General features: G+C 34.0%; 1 protein-coding gene across 2 annotated transcripts in view; it reads left to right on the top strand.

Annotated features, from left to right (window-relative positions):
- Positions 1-21,601, top strand: part of LOC121375276 (kelch-like protein 5) — a 100,747-nt gene that overhangs the window by 27,173 nt on the left and 51,973 nt on the right. Inside the window, exon 1 of one of the 2 annotated variants that reach the window (XM_041502650.1) lies at positions 19,830-19,975. The exons of the other annotated variant lie outside the window; for it this stretch is intronic. Within the exon in view, the coding sequence (XP_041358584.1) occupies positions 19,953-19,975 (23 nt within the window). The 5' untranslated portion in view covers positions 19,830-19,952. Of the gene's footprint in view, positions 1-19,829; positions 19,976-21,601 lie in introns of those variants that run through there. 2 annotated transcript variants of the gene reach the window in all.

The raw sequence follows: 21,601 nt of genomic DNA, 5'->3' as shown, positions 1-21,601 counted from the left end.
TACTTGTGTAACTTTCCAGAAGTGTTTGGTTTGCAAGGAATTTCTTCTCCGGCTTTCATCATGTGGGAAGATCCAATAGGAAACTATGTAAATGTGCCCCTTTACAACCGAATGAATTTCTCCACGCTTCCACGCAAAGCTGTAAGCAAGAAAACATGGTATGTGCCTTATAGAACTTATATATAATTATAAGCCGATACATCTTCATAAAATAATGAATAAATGTAAAATATATATAACAATGATTACATGTAGTTATTTGGTTACTTCCTGTGATCCAACTGGTCTGAATGATGAAGTATGCCACTATAATAAAGAGTTCAGTGCTGCTAGTTATACCTGTAAGAACCAATGAAGCATAAGAACTAATGAAGCATCTCCCCAACCCCCCCCCCCCCCCCCCCCCCCCCCCCCCCCCCCCCCCCCCCCCAATCTTAATATTTCATTAATTTGTTTACAATTTCTGCCAAACGTTTTGGCAGAATCCTGCTGCCTTCATCAGGGAAATATGATTCTCAACAGGTTTTGTAATAACAAAACAAAAAAAATCACAGGCTGGGAAGAATGCAAGCAGTTATACAGAGAAGAAACGAAAGAAGAAAGTCTCATAAATTCTCAGTTTATAAACCAGTAGCACATCAGCAAGATATTTAAAAAATGTTTTTATGTTTTGAATAATTAGTAATTCACTGCTCAGTAGACATGATAAAGTGACAATTCATTTGTAATACAGGGAACATTTTGTTTTCAAAATCTTGATTAGTGATATTTCTAGTAAATTGAATTATGGTTAATGTTTTAAAATTGTGTAGTTATATCTGAAACTTGTGTAGATAATCGCGACACGATACTGATCAAAATGTTCCCTGTAATAAGTAATGGCTTTTCACAAAGACAATAGTTGAACGACAGATCTATAAATACACTCAGTGACTGTTGATTGAGCAATATACAGCTGTTGGATACAGAATATCATTGCCATGTTTCAGTGTAGTGAGTGTAACACTACATCATCATGTGTCAGACCAGACAAGAGTAAAATGAATATAATTAAGATCAAAGGAGTGTAACAATGTGTCATACATGGAGTTACAGTGTATGATATATTATTAATAATTCTAATCAATGAACCAGGATTTAGGTTTTGCAGTATCTTATCTTTGTCTTATAACCAATAACTGAATGATCTATATATTTCTGTTTGTGCTATGGTGTTAAATATTTCATTCATTCTCTTTTATACTGCCATCTCCAGATCTACCAAGTGTTTGAAAGATTCATTGTCACTTGTGGTGTTTATTCAATGAACTTAATTTTTTTTCTCAGAAAGATGAACTTAAAATATTTTAAAATATGTATCAAAAAGGGTTTGAAACTGGATGCTTTGACTGATTACTAAATTACTAATAGTCAGAATTGTACTTTAAAAATATCTGTAGGGGCTGAATTCCTGCTGCAAGTTCAGTCTAGCATGCTACAAATTCTGCCCGGACTAAACATGATTATAAAATAAAAAAGAGAGAATAATACATAAGTGGCCAATAGATACTATTTATTTAACGAGTTGTTTAAAATATATCTAACGAGCAAAAGCGAGTTTGATATGTGTTTAAACAACGAGTTGTAAGATAAATGGTAACTAATGGAAATGTATATTATTCTATTTCTTACATATCCTCAAAAACCAGGTTTTAAGCAAATTTTAACAGCTTTTTCAACTAAAAGTTATTTACAGCCTTTGTACTTGTAGCTAACTTACACTTCACAGACAAATGATTGTCAGGTTAACTATATGTCACAGTGTAATCAATTTTGATTGTGCTATTTTTTCATTGGATGTATGGCATTGGTGACCTAGTCATTACCTAGGAGCAGCCAGTTGTATGTCTTGAACTTGTTAACACACGTACATGTGTAAACAAGTATGCGTTATAAAATAACAAATGATGTATTCACCAACAGGTGTGTAAGAAAGTTAAATAATTTCTGGTCCAATGGGACAGCAGGGGAAAATATATCCTGGCCCATGGTGATATCGACCAGCAAAAATTGGTCGGGATGGCAGTATTTCGACCACTGATCTGTTTCTTTTATACTGTATGTAAACATGTTATTTTGGTCTGGCAGCTTCCCAGCCAGAATCAAGATGTACCAAATATTTGACATTAACTTAAAGGCATACTATCACAGATTTAAGGACCTTATTTCTCTAAAAATGGATAATAAATAAAAATTACATCAATTGTTGGAAACCAAATCTAGCTATTGCATCACCTTAACTGAACCACAATGGAGTGAAATCCTCTTGGCAATTTTAGTTTTTGAATTATGGACCATTGTCATAATTCAATTATTTTTACAAAATGTCATTAATAAATGGAGTATGGTGGTTATAAAGATGGCTGAATAAAGTACATTTAGGGACAAATCAAATTATATTTGTTCAGGTAATGTCATGTCATAGGGTTTTATGTGCACATTCAGAACAAGCTATTGTAGCGCACGTCCGTCCATGACAGGAAAGGTTGGGGGAGGGAAGAGGAGGGACCGCCTGCACTGGCAGGTGCAAGGAAGCACCAAGCAGCCACTCGACCGAATTGGTAGCAGGCGGGTGTGGGTGGTGGTGGTGCTATGGAATTTTGAATGGAGACGTTAATGCCAAAGAGAAAGTGGTGCGCAATTTTGATTGAGGAAGTTTGGCGCAATTTTGAACGGTCAGTCGAAAGGTATATGGCTGAGCTAGCATAGGTTTTGATATTAGTGAATCGAGAGTAGCTCGTTAATTATAGACCTTTATGTCGCTGGTTGTCTCCCTAGGTTGCCCATAGGGCCCTTATAAGGACCTGACCGCTTCTGGTCGTGGCATGACAACCCAGGGGTTCAGGTAATACTTTGTTAGTCCATTAAATAGGTCAGTGGTCTGTGACAATATGCCTTTAAGTCAGATTTAACCACTGCTACTGTTTGGGTGGTATTATTTATCTTTAACATATTTAACATATACTTAGTCCTTTTAGAAGGGTTATGCAGTTTAGAAAACATTATTCAAAACTCTTGTGAATTGTTGGGTTGTAGTCATTATTTGTTCCAAAAGATACAACATTTAAAGTAGTCTATCTCAAAAATTCTTGAATCGTTTGTTTAATTATTCTGCCAAATTGTTCTTTATTTCACCTCTATGGGTCAGAAGGTTTATAATTAAGGGTCACTGTGACCACATTAAAGCTACAATCTGCATTTATTAAAAAAAAAACCCACGTTAGTGGGCCCATTGGTCTATTTCTCGCTCCAGCCAGTACACCATGACTGGTATGTGCTATCCTGTCTAGGGGATTGTGCATATAAAAGATTCCTTGCTGTTAATAGAAAAGATTACTTAGCCCATGTAGTGGCGACAGCGGGTTTCCTCTTAGAATCTGTGTGGTCCTTAACCATATGTCTGACGCCATATAACTGTAAATAAAATGTGTTGAGTGTGTCGTTAAATAAAACATTTCTTTCTTTCTTTTTTCATATAACCATAAATAAAATATGTTAAATGCTTTGTTAAATAAAACATTTCCTTTCTTCCTTTATTAAAAAAAAAAAAAAAATAATAATAATAATAATAAAAACATAATTTAAAAAATAAAAATTCAAAACTGTTTCTTTGCTGTTTAGTTTAAAACATGTTTTTGGTTTTTTTTTATGGAACCAAACATGTTTGTTGTATCAAGTCACTTGACTGTATAATAACGTTGATAGCAAAAACACAAATTTATCAAAGCAAGCTGTGTATAGGTTGCATTAGAAAATGATGTTAAAAAATAGGTCAAGATTGCAGCATAATGAAAGAAGTTATTTATTTAAAAAACAAGAAGATTTAAACAGTTTTACGTCTAAACATTCAGAAGAATGTTTTTTTAAGACATCAGATATGACTGGCTAAAATAATATTTTCCTGATCTTGTTAAAAATAACTGAATTAGCAAACATATTCCTTGGAGTCTGCATACATCCTAATAGGTTTTTTTTTTTTTTTTTTTTTTTTTAATTTATAATATTATCAACAATTTCCACCTAGGGAAAACTAAAGTGGTTTGGTAACAGTAAAAGTAAGAATGATGAGAAAACTTCATTCATGCTTTCATTAAAAGGAATTAGAATTATATTGCATAAATACAGTACTCTTTCAGGGAACATTTTTATCAATTATTGACCATCATTGAGGGCAATATCATGTTTTATGGACCGAAGAAATTGATATTGACCGAGGCCAACGGCTGAGGTCAATATCAATTTCTTCGGTCCATGTAACATGATATTCCCCGAAATGTGGTCAATAATTGTTTTATTACATAATGTCATACATAAGACTCGTACATTCCTGCTTTGTTTATCAGAATCAAAATACACCAACTCTTATAATATCCCACAATGCATTAAAACTGATGGGATTTAGTGATGTCACGTAATCCTATGACGTTGTATGACACGCAGAAGAATGCGGAAATAAACAGTTGAAACATTACCAAGACAAAAATCAAATTCGAGACATTATAACCAGTGTCAAATTCATATTAATAGCAAAATAAACTACAAAATGTGATAAATCTGAACATACATTTATACTGAACAGTTACTGATTACCTACCAATGCATTTTTTTATTTGTAATATAAAATTCTGAGAGTGCCGATTCCAACTGCATTTTGAGGTATCATGTATGTTTCTAAATCTGCTAGATGTTCCATCAACAATTTGAGGATTACTGACCTTGTTTTTGTCGTATTTGCAGAATTAAACTCAGTATGACTAAAAGTGTTATCTTTTTGTTGAAGGACAGCAAAGCGTTTTGTCACAAGTTTGTGCTTGTTTACATTAGAATTAGCAGTTGACGTTGCATCACGTTACCTACTCATTAATTGGATAGAATTTTGTCTCATCTTTATTTTCATTGGTCAGGGCAATATCACTTGTGATGGACTGGTGGGACCATCTCAGGGCAATATCACTATTTACGGAAGGTCATGTGACTGGTTTTTGACCAATAAGAATACCGATATATTTTTACTATGTAATAATGTTCAATATTGCGATCGTGACGCGAGGTTCAGAGATCACTACACAATTTTGAAACATTAAACATTAATTGCTAATCAATATTCAATTGACGAGAAATATCACTAATCAAGATTTTGAAAGAAAAAAAGCCCTGTCTTGACATTGATAACATTATGTCTTATTCGTGAGACAGTAAAAAAGAAATCTGGTTTGTTTACAGTATTTGGTAACTTGGAATTATAGCCAAACATCCGAATAGCATTGATGGTTTGTATTTTGTTGATACCTTAGAATTATAATGTAAATGGAACCATGTTTTAAAACGAAATCTGAATTCAATGATGGCTTGTATTTGGTTGATACCTTAGAATTGTAATATAAAGGGAATCATGTTTTAAAAGGAAATGTAAATAACATTGATGGTCTGTATTTGACTGATACCTTAGAATTGTAATATAAAGGGAATCATGTTTTAAAAGGAAATTTAAACACAGTGATGGTTTGTACATGTATGTATGGGTAGTTGATGCCTTGGAATTATGAAGCAGAGGAAAACTTGTTCATACTGTGAATAACAGTGATAGTTGGCGTGAATAGTCGATACCTGGAGCTGCTTAGTATGCAATTAGACATAGGTGTGTGTGATGGTGTGTGTTGGTAACATCTGTTTTCTTCACTTATCTGTGGTTTGATGTGCGCCTCCGATCTGGCAGTCGTGCTGCTAACAAAGTGCTATAACAGCAGAACAAATTGAACTGCCTTCACAGACCACTGCAAGTTGGCAGTGTGGTTGACTTGGAGTTAGTGTATATATGTGTATGGTATTAGTCTGTGTATGTATGTCTGGTACTATGTTACTCAGGTGTGCTATGAACCACAACGTGATTGCAATTACACGTGTCTGGAAACACCATCACTTACTGATCTGTCAAGAAACCAGTCTACCAGAGCACTGAGGCAACTAGGCCGTTTTTGCTTCAATTTAATACAGACTAGTACACTATACTACAAGATCACTAGTTGCTGCTAATGGAGAGATGTAGCACGTTCTTCTAAGACTGGGCGTTAAAATTTACTAAATGTTTGACATCCAGTAACTAATGATTAGTTAATCAATGTGCTCTAGTGGTGTTGTTAAACAAAACAAACTTTTTTCTGCCCTGTGCAAACAGGTAAAAGATCTTTGGCATGCGTGGTAATTCAGTATCAGATGCTGTCATTCAGAAGTGATAAAAATAGAAGGGCCGAATTTATGAAGCCTGTTTTTCTTAAAGACAGGTGTTTAAGCTTTGTAAATACATGTAGTTACATGTGTATAAGTAAAAAAAAACCTGGGCTAGTTGTAAATTTAGCCCAATAAGTTTATTAGCTGGTTTCTTCATGGTGTAGATAGTTGGTTTTATATACTTTATGAAAACATTAAAAATGTCTTTACAAAATATAGTTGTTTTGGCTGTGACTAATCCATAAGAAAACATTCATTGGTACAATGTACTTGTATGCTTTTTTATGGCCAAGCAAGTTACTTAATAAGATTCATTTTGACTTGTTCAGTTTTTTATTCATCCATTTACCACATAATTTCTTTACTAAATATAGTTGTTTTGGTTGTGACTAATCCATAAGGAAAATACATTGGTGCTTGTATGCTTTTTTATGGCCAAGCAAGTTACTTAATAAGATTCATTTTGACTTGTTCAGTTTTTATTCATCCATTTACCACATAATTTCTTTACTAAATATAGTTGTTTTGGTTGTGACTAATCCATAAGGAAAATACATTGGTGCTTGTATGCTTTTTTATGGCCAAGCAAGTTACTTAATAAGATTCATTTTGACTTGTTCAGTTTTTTATTCATCCATTTACCACATAATTTCTTTACTAAATATAGTTGTTTTGGTTGTGACTAATCCATAAGGAAAATACATTGGTGCTTGTATGCTTTTTTATGGCCAAGCAAGTCAAAACTTTAAAAAGTTTGTTTTCACGTGTTGAGATTTTTATTCATCCATTTATCTTCTCGTTCCAAACAGTGCACCACAACTGGTCAAAGGCTATGGTATGTGTTTTCCTGTCTGTGGCAAAGTGCTTATAAAAGATCCCTTGCTGCATTAAGAAAAATGTAGCAGGTTTCCTCTGTTGAAAACGAGTCAGAATTACCAAATGTTTGACATCCAATAGCCGATGTTTAATTAATCAATGTACTCTAGTGGTGTTGTTAAACAAAACAAACTTTTATCCATTTATCATATACATTTGAAAGTTACACAATGCACTGATGTTTTATTAAGCTTATGTCTTTAGTTGCTATGACACTGTGAAGTGAAGAATATTAAATGATTTGAATGCAGTTTATCTAAAAGTCCTTGATTATGATGGTCATTGTGTTAATGGGTCTCTTTAATACCACACAGTTTACTTTTGTGATGTTCATATACTGTATCTAGAAGTTACACAATGCACTGGTGGTTTGTTAATCTTACATCTTCAGTTCTTAGGACACTGTGAACTGATGAATATGAATGCAGTTTATCTGAAAGTCCATGATAATGATGGTCAATGTGTTAATGGACCTCTTTAATGCCCCAGACTTTACTTGTGTGATGTTTATACACTGTATCTGGTCTTTTGACAGACTCGTACATGGCTTATCAAACAGGGGCAGTAACATCAATAAGTTCCCAGTATTTCTTATCATTTGGGCCAAGTTTCTTACCATTCACTGTATTATCGGTGTTGAGCATCTAATGTGATTTTCTGCTGCTCATACATAGCTAACAGTCAGGCTGATTTCACAGAATTGACTCTAATGCATGCTGGCAGACAGAATCGTGAATGATGCGGATAGTGGGATCTCGACCATCAATAGTGGGATCTCGACCATCGCAGTCGAATTTCAAAGCTGAAAATAAAGCAATTCATCAGAGTCGCCTCAGGTTCGCTGCTTATTTAAATGGGTCTGGGAAAATAGCTGTTGACATAGAATCCTGGCTCCATTCCTCGAGTACCATGCATAAGAGTTTCATTCTGATGCTAATAAAGATAAAAGCAGCCCAGTTTGCACAGTGATGGTTTTATTAAACAGGTCTCTTGTGTATGAGATTTGTTGGGTAAAGAATCTACTTCAGTAATAAAACACTTTTTTTTACATGTTATTCCATGTTGATATTTTCAATAATTGTCCATTTGTTCAGGGTCATGTTTATTAATACTGAAAAAACCTGAATGTCTGTAAAAAGGTATATATGCATATTAATAACTGACATCTCTTTGTAGGAACCAGGTTTGCATCCCGGTACCGACTCCCTTCCAAAGTTAGCTTTTTAACTGCTTTGTTTACTCTCTTACTAAAACTGTGTACTCTCTTACTAAAACTATTAACCCATGAAAACAAATACAGAGTGTATAGCAACATAGTGGATATAAGCATGGGAATAAATTAAAATTAATTAAATATTTTAAGTTTGAATGGATTGGATTTGGCAGGTTACATTTACCGGGTATAAATTATCCTCAAAACAGTGACAATATTAGATATTCATATTCATATTCAACGTATCCTATTCTAGCAGTAGGATTTATGATTATCACAACCACGACTTTTATTATTTTGTATCAGTTATATAAAATATGGTATAAAACTGGTTGCAAGATTTATATATATATATAAAAAAGTTTTTTTGTGGATGCAGTAGAATTTGAATTTGAAAATCATCACATTAAAAAAACAAAATCCTCTAATTTAATTTCAAATGGAAAACAAAACTCAAAATTTAAAATTAACAAAATGGCTGTTGACCAAACCATTCCTAGAATAAGAGTGAGTCATTAATTTTTAAAAACTAGCCTGTGAGTTTTTCCAGAGCTAGAAATGAAAACCTTTATCTTATTTTCTAAAAAGTTTTTACATCCTGGCAGTCAGTAGATTTAATTGCAACAATACACCCATCTCTAAGTTTGCCGTGCCAGTAAAGACGTGGCCTAGGTAAACAGCCACTGGAAGATGTATGTATGGCAAGTATCTGTTTTGATAAGATTACCGTTTACTTTCTTACTGGGAACATGCCCCATCTGTTCTATGAGTCAGAGGTGGGAAAACAAGCCATGGGAACCAACCATCATGTAGTTTCACCATGCACAGGCTAAACACAGACTGACAAACTATATATTACTCCTCTTATGAATAATGCAGGAAGCCCCATGGCACCAATGCTAAACATAAATTTGTATTATTTTGAAACGTTTTCAATTTGTCTTTGGAAAAGTGATGAACATAATTTTCAAAGAGGTGATAGTGCTGTTTTGATATGGAAGTGCACATTAAGTGGCAGATCATCTCTTCTGCTATTTTTAAATACTCTTCTCTCCCCCCCCCCAATATGTGTATGTGTGTGTTAAGCTGTCGCTCGCCAAATCACCAATTACAAATATATTTCATTACTAATTTACCAAGAAGCCAATTCGAAAACAAGTGTTTTGGTTACAGTTATACTGCAAATTTTGCTGTTTGGCTAAATGCAACTTGAATTTGGCAACTTGAATTTCCTTAGCAAATTCGCCAAATTGCTAATATTGTATTATGGCTCCAGCCTAAACCTTGCTAGTTGATTTATTTTCTGATGATCTAACAGTGACTCATTCCAGAAACTGCACTAGAGGAAAAGCCATTTGTCAAATCTTGGCACAGGTTAACAAATGGTGTGATGAAAGGAAAATGATTCCCAATAAAAGAAAAACTGAAATATTCTTACTAGAAACTAATAAAACACTTCAAAGTCTTAAATGTGCATATTATCATGGTCATTTATAAGTGCTCTGTTTGAGTATTTTCACATTTATGTGTCATAAATAACTACAATATTTATTATTTTTTATTTTTATTTATTATTGTCCCAGATCACAAACATAGCAGTGTCAGGGATGGGAGCCCCAAATCACTGCTGTATATACAACACATATATCCATACACAAACAGATATATACACACGTACCCAGATGTCCTCCGATACATACACATATGCACATACATAGATTCACACATACATACACATACATATATGCAAAAAGGCATCAATGTAAGTGAGTACAAGAGGAGTAAATATACATACATGTAATTGGTTTAATCTGGGATATTATAAAGAGAAGAGAGAGGATAAGAAAGAGGAGAAAGAAGTAGAAGACGAGATAAGGTTATACGTGAGGTGTATGTTTATTTTTGCTTGTTTTCCGCTATCTCCAAACAAGCCATAGACAAGAACAAACTTAAGCTAACATTATATATTTCATTTAATCATTATCATTAAATAAATTAGCCCATGGAGCCCATTGTTTATTAAACATTTCGTATTTGCAATTTTTATATAAAATAAATCTTTATATTTCAAACTTTTGCTTCAACAGATTTTTAACAACTTTGATTTCTAAATATTTTTTTTGTATCTTAGTTCCATAAATATAATATTTTATGTTAATAATTAACCAGTTAAGGAAGTTAGATTTTTAGTTATTAATAATACCAAAGATAACATTATCTTTATTGAAATTAATTATAATACCAGTCTGAGTCAATATCCAGTTTTGAACTGTAACCCATAAGTTGTGAACTTTATTGCATTTGAAAAATAGATGTGGTATGGTTTCTGGATGGTTGTTACAGTTCTGCTCATTTAAGAGATGGAGTTACTGAAGGTGTTTGATTACTGCTCGATAGACTTGACAGCTATACACTGGTTGCGTCTGTATATTGTGGCAGTCATCAATGATGGTTAGTCATCCATATGATTGCACATCGGCAAACTGTTACATCAATATTGCACTATTGAATTAGTGGTAAAATAACATCAAAAGTAGTTTGGTATCTCCCTAGAGTAAAAAGTTTGTATTAATCACCGGCTATTGGATGTCAAATATTAGGCAATTTTAACATATAGTCTGAGAGAGAAACTCGCTACATTTTTCATTAGTAGCAAGATATTTAGCAGCAAGAGATCTTTTATATGCACCATCCCACAGACAGGATACTGCCTTTGGTATACCAGTTGTTATGTTTTGGCTGGAACGAGAAATAGCCCAATGGGCCCACCTATGGGAATTGATCCAGGATTTTATTTCTAAAATTTGACTTGGCACCCAAGGCTTTGACTTTGGGAATTTTAGCGTTGCTTTATAAAATTTTGGGAATTTTCAGTTTCATTTAAAAAACATTTTGTTAGAGTCGAAAAGACTAATACTATACATATACTTGTATTCATTCTAATTAATATCTAGTCTTATGTATTGTTTTCAAAATATGTCTTTATATAATAAAAAATTAGAATTATTTACATTGATTGGGAATTTGTTACTCCAATATTAGGAATAAAAAAACCGACATAGCTTTTGAGGAATGGTAGGGAATGATGCCGATTATCAGAGTCTAGAAACATAGGTGATAAAACCCTGTGATCCCAGATCTACTGCGCTTCAGGCATGTGCTTGACCATTAGACTACATCCCCCTCAACCCCCCCCCCCCAAAAAAAAACCCCCGACTACAAGTGATAAAAGTATTTATGATATAATGTAATGCCTATTGACAATAGTTACGACTTGTTGTGTTTAAATCATTAAGTAATAGTTTTCATATTAAACTACAGGGCCCAGTTTTACGAAGTGATCTTTGCACTGAGATCATTTTAGTGCTAAGATCGCTTTCTAAAACAGGGCTCAGATGTACAGATATGAATGTTTGTTTTATCTGTCCATAACCTGTTCCCTAAAACTAAAAAGTAGTTGTTTTCAGCCTGCCACAGTACTTGTGTATTGGCTATAGACTGATGGATGCTGTGCATGATGTAGTGTTAAAATCCTCACCCACACAAAACACGGAACAAATCCACTGCTTGCGTGAGACTATTGATTACTTACTTCCTGGTGACTGTCATGTTTCCTACCTTAATTGAAAGTCTAGACTATAAACGTGATCCTACATATGCTTTTAGAATAAGAGGCTATAAATGAAAATTGTGCATATAGGATAGTGGATAAGATTGTGGAGAGGTGAAGTAAGGTGAAATCTCATCTCTTAGGCAAGGGTGGGAATGGAATGAATGGATATTTAATGACACCCCAGCATGAAAAACACATCGGCTATTGGTTGTCAACAGTAAATAACGATCACACAACTTTCTAAAAATATGTTAATGTAACACAGTGTAAACAGCTGTCACATTCATGAAAGGTAACACGACACATATAATACAAGATTTAAAAACAAAATCTTCAAAAAGACACAGAACAAATGCTATGGTTAAACCATGAACACACTGTATGGGGCTGTGGTAAACGCAAACCAATATTGCACCGAATTATCAACATAAAATGAAAAACATAGCTAGAGTTAAAAACATCAGAGATACCTATTGAACTCATTTTAAAATGTTTAAGAGTTATAACACAATGTGTGCTGTTTTTGTGATTCTTAAGAATAACCATGAGGAACTATCACCTGTGTACCATGATGATGACCAGCTTTCACAGGCATTCTAGGGGTGGGATGTAGCTCAGTAGTAGACAGCTAATCTTACGCACTATGATTGCCACCCATGAATCAGTTTTTTCTCATCCATACCAGTGCCACACTTTATATCAAAGGCTGTTGTATTTGCTGTCTTGTCTGTGGGAAAGTGTGTACTAGTATATAAAAGATGCCTTGCTGCTGTTTGGTTGAAGTGGATGATGTGATTGCAGTGAGTTTCCTCTCACTATGTTCTGTTAACCGTATGTTAGCAAATAGTTAGGCTAAAATGTATTCAGGTGTTCTTAAAGGGACACACCCTAGTTACGGCTAGTTGTTAACCATTACGGCGTTGTTTTTTGCTATTAAACCCATTTTTTCACAAATAAAATTGCACTTTACTTACATTTTATTATTTAGAATACACATTTCCATTCACCTGAAGTGCTTTTTGGTAATCCTGGTAATCCTGATGTTTGTAAAACCACGAAATGCATTTTTTTTATTTCTTAAAATGCTGCGTGCACTCGAAAAAAACCCGTTAAGCAAGCGAGGTCCAATCTATGTTTAGAGGGAATCTTCCTGTGTAAACGTCACAGACATTGGTATACCACATGACCGTTATCATTTTGGCACGGTTTCGCGCAATCAACATCCGATTTGTTGTCGTTTGCTTGTTGTTCATTTGTGAGATATTTCTTCACAGTTCGTGAACATTTTCAGTAACAATAAAGTTCAGACAAGTAAGTGTCTCAATACAAAACGTTACAAACCCTTAAAACCAATAATTTTGCTAAGTCTTATGATATCTGGAGATGGGATACAACCAGGACAGAACAGTTGGAACATGTCCAGGAGAGGTGAAAGGAACGCACCTCAAGTCTGTGAAATTTGTCGTGACGTAGGCATTGTTGTGCTTCGAGCGACATCTACCGGTGACATCAGAATACTAACTTTCAAAATTATTTCAAGCAATTGGTATTTATCGATATAAAACCTGCTTTTCCACTCCATTTGATAAAAACGTGATCTAAGTGTGTTACAGGTTTGTAGATTAACCAAATTATAATTTATTTTCGCTGGATGGAACTAGGGTGTGCGGCTTTAAACAAACTTTGTTTTCCATTTGTTGTGTGTAACATGTAACATGTAACTATGAATTTCATAGTTATAATTATAACCAAGTTATATAAATAGAGCTTAGTTATCAATTTTTTTTTTTTTTCCTTCATTCTCTTCGGATTTACTGTTTTCTCATGCCCATATGTTAGTACAGTACAGGTAGTACATTAGATCTGGTAGTTCTGTAGTTCTCATTCTGTATGTTGGGAGAGGGGAACATTCTGTTCTATGAGTGATGTATAGTTATTATTATTATTTTTTTGTTTGTTATAAATTACGATTACTTTTTATATTAATAATATGAACTGTACTGTTGTCATGGCTTATCTAATTCAGGGTGTTAGTGTCTTGTTTTTTTCCCCTCAATAGCTGAAGCACAGAGTTGCTTCCCTTGCATTCTGAGCAGCTTGTGAACTTTTGATATGGTTCTTGATAGGTATTCCAGCTCTACAGTAACTTGACCTTATTATCTACCTTGTCTATAAATACGTGGGTTGATTTCATATAAACTCAAAGAGATTGCAGTAAAGGTCATATGATATACACAGGCTTTAGGAAAGCTTTTAGCTGAATATTGCAGGTAAGATTTCCCGTGTATTATTCCACAGGTCTTTGTTAGCATTAACAACTACCTCTAGTTTCACACTAGTGTCTTCTATTTACCCATCCATGTTGACTGATGATTATTTTCCAAATCCAAGTTGTATTAAGAATATCTGTGGTTTCATGTACTCTAATACACATGTATACAATGATATAATTTAACAAAATACAAGTATCCTAGTATTAGTAGTATTCAGATTTTTCTAATTTCAGAGTTCAGTAAGATAGGTTCGGCATTACATTTTATGGAAAAGTATACCTTTAGTAAAAAAAAGTATCTTTTTATTTATTTATTTTTTAAATGAACTTAATAGTAACATGGTGGTAATTGTGATGCATGTGTGGGTGAGTGGAGGTGTATAAACACATTCATTTCATCACGTTTTTGTTTTATCTGTTCATGTCACCCACAAGTGGAGCCAAGTTGAATTATTTTTATGTCATGAGACAAATAAAAATGATTTCATAATGGATGTATGTAACCTGTTCACAAATTGCCAACGACTTTAATAATCATGTTTTAAACACGGTAGTCCGGTCAGTAGAATTTGCTATCATATATGTGCAAATCCATATTGATGTTGTATAGCTGTGGTGAGGTAATCACTTCCTAGTGGGACATACCAATGATTTATTACCCACCTGTTGAACATATAGCAGTGTCGTAACAATGTTGTGTTCACCACCAGTGTCATACAGAATTTCACAACACAATCTAGAAACACCGGCTGTGATTTTATAGGTTCAGTTTTCTATGTGACCATATTATACTTAGGCCCCCCCAAAAATAGGTGTGTTTCCGATTGCATCCCCCAAAAAATTGAATACTATCATAATACTAATAATAATAATAATAATAATAATTATTATTATTATTATTATTTATCATCATTATCATTATTGTTATTGTTGTTGTCATTGTTGTAGTAGTATTGGTATGCACTGTTTGTGTATTTCCTTAAATTAATGGGACATTTGTATTAATTTCGTTGTTCTTAATTTAAATACTTTATGCAAACATTTGAGATGCATTAATAATAAGACCTGTTGATTTAAGTGAAGACGAGAATTAAGCTGAATTGATACGATTATATTTAATCGAAATAACCTGACCAAGGCTATGTTCGTACATTCGGTTACCATACTTCCGTGACCGACCAAGCTGTTCGATGGTAGCTAATCAGGGGAAGGAACTCTATTACAAAAGCTTTTCCATAATTTCTCGATGTTTTTCGGAAGGGAATTACATGTGCAAAATGTATCGTATAATAGTACGTAAACAATGTGCAAGGAAGTAAATACTCTTGTTTGGTGATGTTGTCCTCTTTTATTTTTACTTCTTTTTTTTCTTTTCTTTTTTTTTCTTTTTTTTCAGTTTAAGAGAACAAAAATTAGGGTCGGGGGGGGGGGTAAAACTAGGGATGGTCGGTCGACCGGAAACACACCTATTTTTTTTTTTGGCCTTACCAATTTTCTCTAGGGATATTTGAAAAAACTTTTCAAATAAACCAAATATTATTGTGTTTGATGGAAAGAAAGAAAGAAAGAAATGTTTTATTTAACGACATACTCAACACATTTTATTTACGGTTATATGGCGTCAGACATATGGTTAAGGACCACACAGATTTTGAGAGGAAACCCACTGTCGCAACTACATGGACTACTCTTTCTGATTAGCAGCAAGGGATCTTTTATTTGCGCTTCCCACAGGCAGGATAGCACAAACCATGGCCTTTGTTGAACCAGTTATGGATCACTGATCGGTGCAAGTGGTTTACACCTACCCATTGAGCCTTGCGGAGCACTTACTCAGGGTTTGGAGTCGGTATCTGGATTAAAAATTCCATGTCTCGACTGGGATCCGAACCCAGTACCTACCAGCCTGTAGACTGATGGCCTAACCATGACACCACTGAGGCCAGTCTATGATGAATGACATATCTAATTGTAGTCGAGGCTTACTGTGATGATGTTTGGAACATCCAAACTGTATAGTCTCATTGATTACCTGTCACACAATTTAACATGACACATATTTGGTATATCCCTAGCGAAAGTTGAGTAGTATATGTGTAATGAACATATATGCACACACACATACACACGCACTCACACATGCACGTATGTATGCACACACTGTGTCTTTTCTGGTCCATAGTGATAGAAAGTTCACTAAATTGACACACGTACATGACACAGTATTACACACAAAGTGTCATTCTGTTTGTGTGTAGGTTATGCAGATTTAAATTCACGTGAACCGCCAAACTGTTAAATAATAAACCAATATATGCGAGTGGAGGGTACCAAAGATTTTAAAATATTGTCCCCTGCACCTGTTATTACACCATATTGTTTGGATATGTGTAGTGAACACACACAGTAACGTGCCTGCTTCAGAGGAAAAATATTGACTAATTTGGTAATTTGCACATTTATATTATTTCGTTTATAAACTGACAAATATTATTAGACCTATTAGTTAAGCTTTGTATTGCCATTTTTACATTAGTGTAACAATTTTGTCAACTGATGACACTTGGTTAAACTGTAGAGGCTTCAGTCCAAAATGCTTATATGCCTACTCAAAATGCTGAAATTATGGATTTTCTGCCACATTTTATATTCTTTGAACCTCAAGGTGGGTAATAAATATAATTTTTATGAAACTGACAAACTCTTATATCTGACCTCACTTTCATTCAATCAAATAATGAGAAAATTAGCTCATTTTCGTAATTATAGAATACTACATAAGTGGCCATTAGATGCCATTTATCTTATTGCTTCAAAATGTATCTGAAGAGTGAAATCAAATTGTATACATTTTTAAACAAGATGTAAGATAAATGTTAACTAATGGACATGAATGTAGTATTCTGGTTCACCAATGTGCATCACAGAGCAATCAGCTTTAGGTTAACTTATATGTCGCAGAGCTATCAATTTCGATAATGCCTATTTCAATGAAAGGTATGGTTGTGGTGACCGATTCGTTACCTAGGAGCAGTCAGTCTTTCAATCATTAGTGTATGTTGCCACAAATAAAGCCAACAGCAGGGCTCAAATTTAAGAATTTGTTTCCAAGAGCAGTTTTAGAAAACTTTCCTTTGGCAATTTGTTTTAAAAGTGACTTTTGCAGCAAATAAACATGACTGTAAGGTTATTTTGCTGTATGTAAACATATTTCAAATGTTATATACGGGTGGATAATGTACACCAGGTGTATGCATTTTACCATCGTTGAGGAGCTTCCGATTTATATCTCAATGACAGCAATTGCTGTCGGTGCTGTTGTTAAGTTCAAGCCCTGCAATTAATGCATAAGAAAAATTATATCTAATGATTGTGGTAGCTGCCCAAATAGTTGAGGTGTCTTCGTAACAGCTTATATTCCTTACTTAGATATAATAGAAAATAAAATACAATGAAAAGCAAATTTTTTCAGTCAACCAGTGGATGCCATTGCATGAGGGAGATCAGGCCTATTATGCAAAGAAAATAATTGTTACAAATCAGCTATAATATACAATTACTGTTATTAAATGTAATGTATAAATATATTCTTAATTTTTAAATAATAATAATAACAACAATTTACATGTACTGCACAACCCACTTGTTAGATGCATGACTTGTTAGATGCATGACACTTAACATTCTCTGCTCAGTATATAACCAACAATTGTTTTAATAGGTATGAAAATAACCTGATAAAGAACAGAAAAAAAAAGGAAGCTTGAATCCCATAACTCAACTGTTTTTTTAAAATTTGAATGACATCAATTTGCATCTCCCTACCAAAACAATACACTGATGAATGACACTTTCATTACCAGAATACTGGAAAACTTTCAGTGCAAAATTGCTATTGGGAATTTTTTGTTTGAAGATTACATCTTGTGAAAATATCTTTATTTAATTTTTTTTTTAACTTCCAAGAGATGTCAAAATATTTAGTGATACAAAACTTCTTAACAGATTGAGTATACTGATCCTTTTAGTAGTCTCTGTGAATGGGTATCATATTTTGCCCAGTAGTTAATGTGCCCAGGCATCATTGCAGCTGAAGGTTATCTAGTTCACACTGGTTTTCGATAGTTGAATTTTTGTCATTACTGTCAAGTGGTTTACAAATGACCAGTAGCCAAACAGACTATTAAGACCTCTCTCTCCCTTGATTCATTTATTTATTCATTCATTTATTAATTTATTTCAACTTATTTCTGTGCTTATATCAAATTAAGGTTCAATCATGATGACCTGGGCACACACCTCAGCTATCTGGGCTGTCTATCCAGAACAGTGGGTTAGTTGTTAGTGGTTAATGGTTAGTGAGAGAAAAGAGGGTGTAGTGGTCTTACACCTACCCACTGAGTCGTTAAAATTTGCTCCAGGCTGCGAACCAAATACCTTCCAGCCTTATGTTTGATATTTAGACCACGACACCACCGAGGCCGGTAACCTGCATTTTACAACACTAGTTATCTACCAGTATGACAAAGAGATAGCATTAATATAGTATATAAAATTGGTAACAGAAGATATAAAAGATAGAGAATGGTAAGTTGTTAATTATTTTAAGTGAGTTTTGATGTCAGGATCAGAGATGATGTCAAGATATTTACTTGAGTTAATAAGATAATCTTCTTCTTTGAATCCAGTAATGTTTTCTTACACTTAGGCTTGGGTTGCCAAATATTAAAATATTGAACTTACAGTAAAGATAGTTTAATTATAAATGGGTATTTGGGTTTTATGTTTGTTTGTTTTTGAGGGGTTTTGGGGGATTTTGTTTTTACTATTTATTCACTTTTTAATAACGATAAAGCATTTAATTAAATTTTGCAAAATACAGTAATGTGTTGGTACTACATACATGTAGTTATGTCAGCAAGAATGTTAAATTTTCTTCAATTGTAAGAAAAAAGTATAGACAGCAACTAAGTTCTTTTTTTAAAGTCACTTGTCATAGTTTCCAAAGTAAGTACCTTTTCTGTGGATATAAAATGTATTTTGAGCTACTACAACTATCAGGACTAAATGTACATGTATAAAACACACATTTAATTTGCCAACATTCATAATTTAAGCAAGAAGCTGTCTGTAATGGTCAAAAATATTGTCCTGGATAATAACTAGAGTCGGTGTATTTAATGATTATCTTTGTGAACTACATAAAATTGCAGTTAATTTTTTTCCTGGCTAATAACTAGAGTAAGTGTATTTAATGATTAACTTTGTGAACTACATAAAATTGCAGTTAAATTTACATATTTGTCAAAGTGTTCATACATTTACACAATGATTGATATGAAGTACATCCATTGTTGCATGGATAGGATACATATCGATCCCTTTGGAAGTTTTAAAGATAATAATAATTGGACAACGTGTGACAGCTAGGATGGCTGTGACAGGTTTGGAGAATTCCATTCACACCATACACACAGGGAGGACTAGCCAGGGTTCCTCTTCACTGGAGGCATTTTCATTGGTCACGGCTGTCGTGGCAACTGGTTCATACTCCATCAGACGTGACACAAAGGCTCTGACAGTGCGCTTGCTTTGTCAGCGGGTCACATGGGCAGCACGAAATCCTGACCTTGTTGAGTGCAACTTGCCCAAAACTAGTTTAGTCTATGTTGACAAACAAACGATGGATCAGACCTGCAAGCTGAAACACAATGTCTACTGAACACAGAAAGAGGTACAAGTTCCGTTTTATTTTACACTTTGGTATAACAAGTAAATTGGTTACTGTTGATTGTGGTTAAATTCAAATACTGTTGATCATGCATGTCATTGTGACCCACAAAGACTTTGGGTTTGTTTACTTGTGCGTTACTTTGACTGTAACAATATCTCAATATATATGTAGTGGTCACAGTAATATTTTTTTTTTAAATTCTCACCATTAAAATTAGTTATGTGTTTTGCTGATGCTATATATATATATAATATACAAAAATCGGTACTCGTTGTTGCTTGTTGAATGCTGTTTGACAAACATGGATTTTGCCTGCTGACCTGTGCTGTGTATTTTAACAAAAGAATATCACGACCACCGTATTGTGTTCACTGAGAATATCTGTCCCTTCGTACCAAATCAAAGTACAAGCAGAATATTTGCATAGTAACATTTCTAACTCTTGTGTGGTGAGAGAAAGACCTGATGTAAGTGAATATGAAGTTTAAAACCTGGATATGCGTTCAGTGTGTGATAATAGTGATATCACGCATGGCTGGCTTGGCTTTAAGAAACTGTTAGGTGTAACCTTTAACACTGTGTCTGGAAAGGTATACCCAGCAAGTAAATACACTGCCTTTTCGACAGCACTGAGCAAATAATAAAGAGAGAAAAACACAACTGTGCTGTGTTCTTGGCTTGATATTCACCAGTCTTACCGGTTCAAGTTTCATCTTAGCACATAACAGGGCATTTATTTACAGTGAAGTCGGTGGATGCATTGGCCATTGGGCTATTTCTTGTTCCAGCCAGTGCACCCTGACTGGTGTATTCAAGACTGTGGTATGTGTTATCCTGTCTGGGATGGTGCATATAATAGATCCCTTGTTACTAATGAAAAACTAGCGAATTTCCTCTCTAAGACCAAATGTTTGACATCCAATAGCCAATGATTAATAAATCAATGTGCTCTAGTGGTGTTATTAAACAAAACACACTTTATTAACTAGAGAATATTAAACTTGTAATGTAACGTGGGCATAAACAGTGATTTCCTAAAAAATACTTAGGTAAATGTATTAAAGTGCATAACACACATATGGCTAAATTTCAATCTGAAATCTCTCTCTCTCTCTCTCTCTCTCTCTCTCTCTCTCTCTCTCTCTCTCTCTCTCTCTCTCTTCTCTCTGTGTATTTATTAAATTCATATGGTAATGAAACTTATTGCATTACCTGAATTAATCCCATAAAAATGTATTGGCAAGTCAACACCCATTTGTGCCATCTATTCTCCATGTTCAAATTTCCCAAGAGGAACATAAAACATTCACTGTTCATTAAGACTGACGTTTGTTGCACCTTTTGTCAGTGTTCAGGTATCACCTAAATAATACATTATTTAATCAATTTGTGCAGCTTTCTTTAAACAGAGAGCACTGGCTATTGTAAGCATTAGACATAAATAAATAATGTCTATTAAACTCAACTGTATGTTCTAAAAGTGCGCTTTAACTTGGCACCAATTAAGCCACTGTAAACGGTAGGTTTAAGTCTTTTAGGTCAGCAGTCCTTGAAATTCAGATCACTTTGTGATGGCAATTCAGTACAAATAATAGCAAAATAAATACCTGATAATGAAGTTTGTTT

Source organism: Gigantopelta aegis, chromosome 6 (genome assembly GCF_016097555.1).
Source record: "Gigantopelta aegis isolate Gae_Host chromosome 6, Gae_host_genome, whole genome shotgun sequence".
Classification (NCBI taxonomy): domain Eukaryota; kingdom Metazoa; phylum Mollusca; class Gastropoda; order Neomphalida; family Peltospiridae; genus Gigantopelta; species Gigantopelta aegis.
Note: the sequence above shows the minus strand (reverse complement) of the source record. Positions and strands in the feature narration are given on the sequence as shown.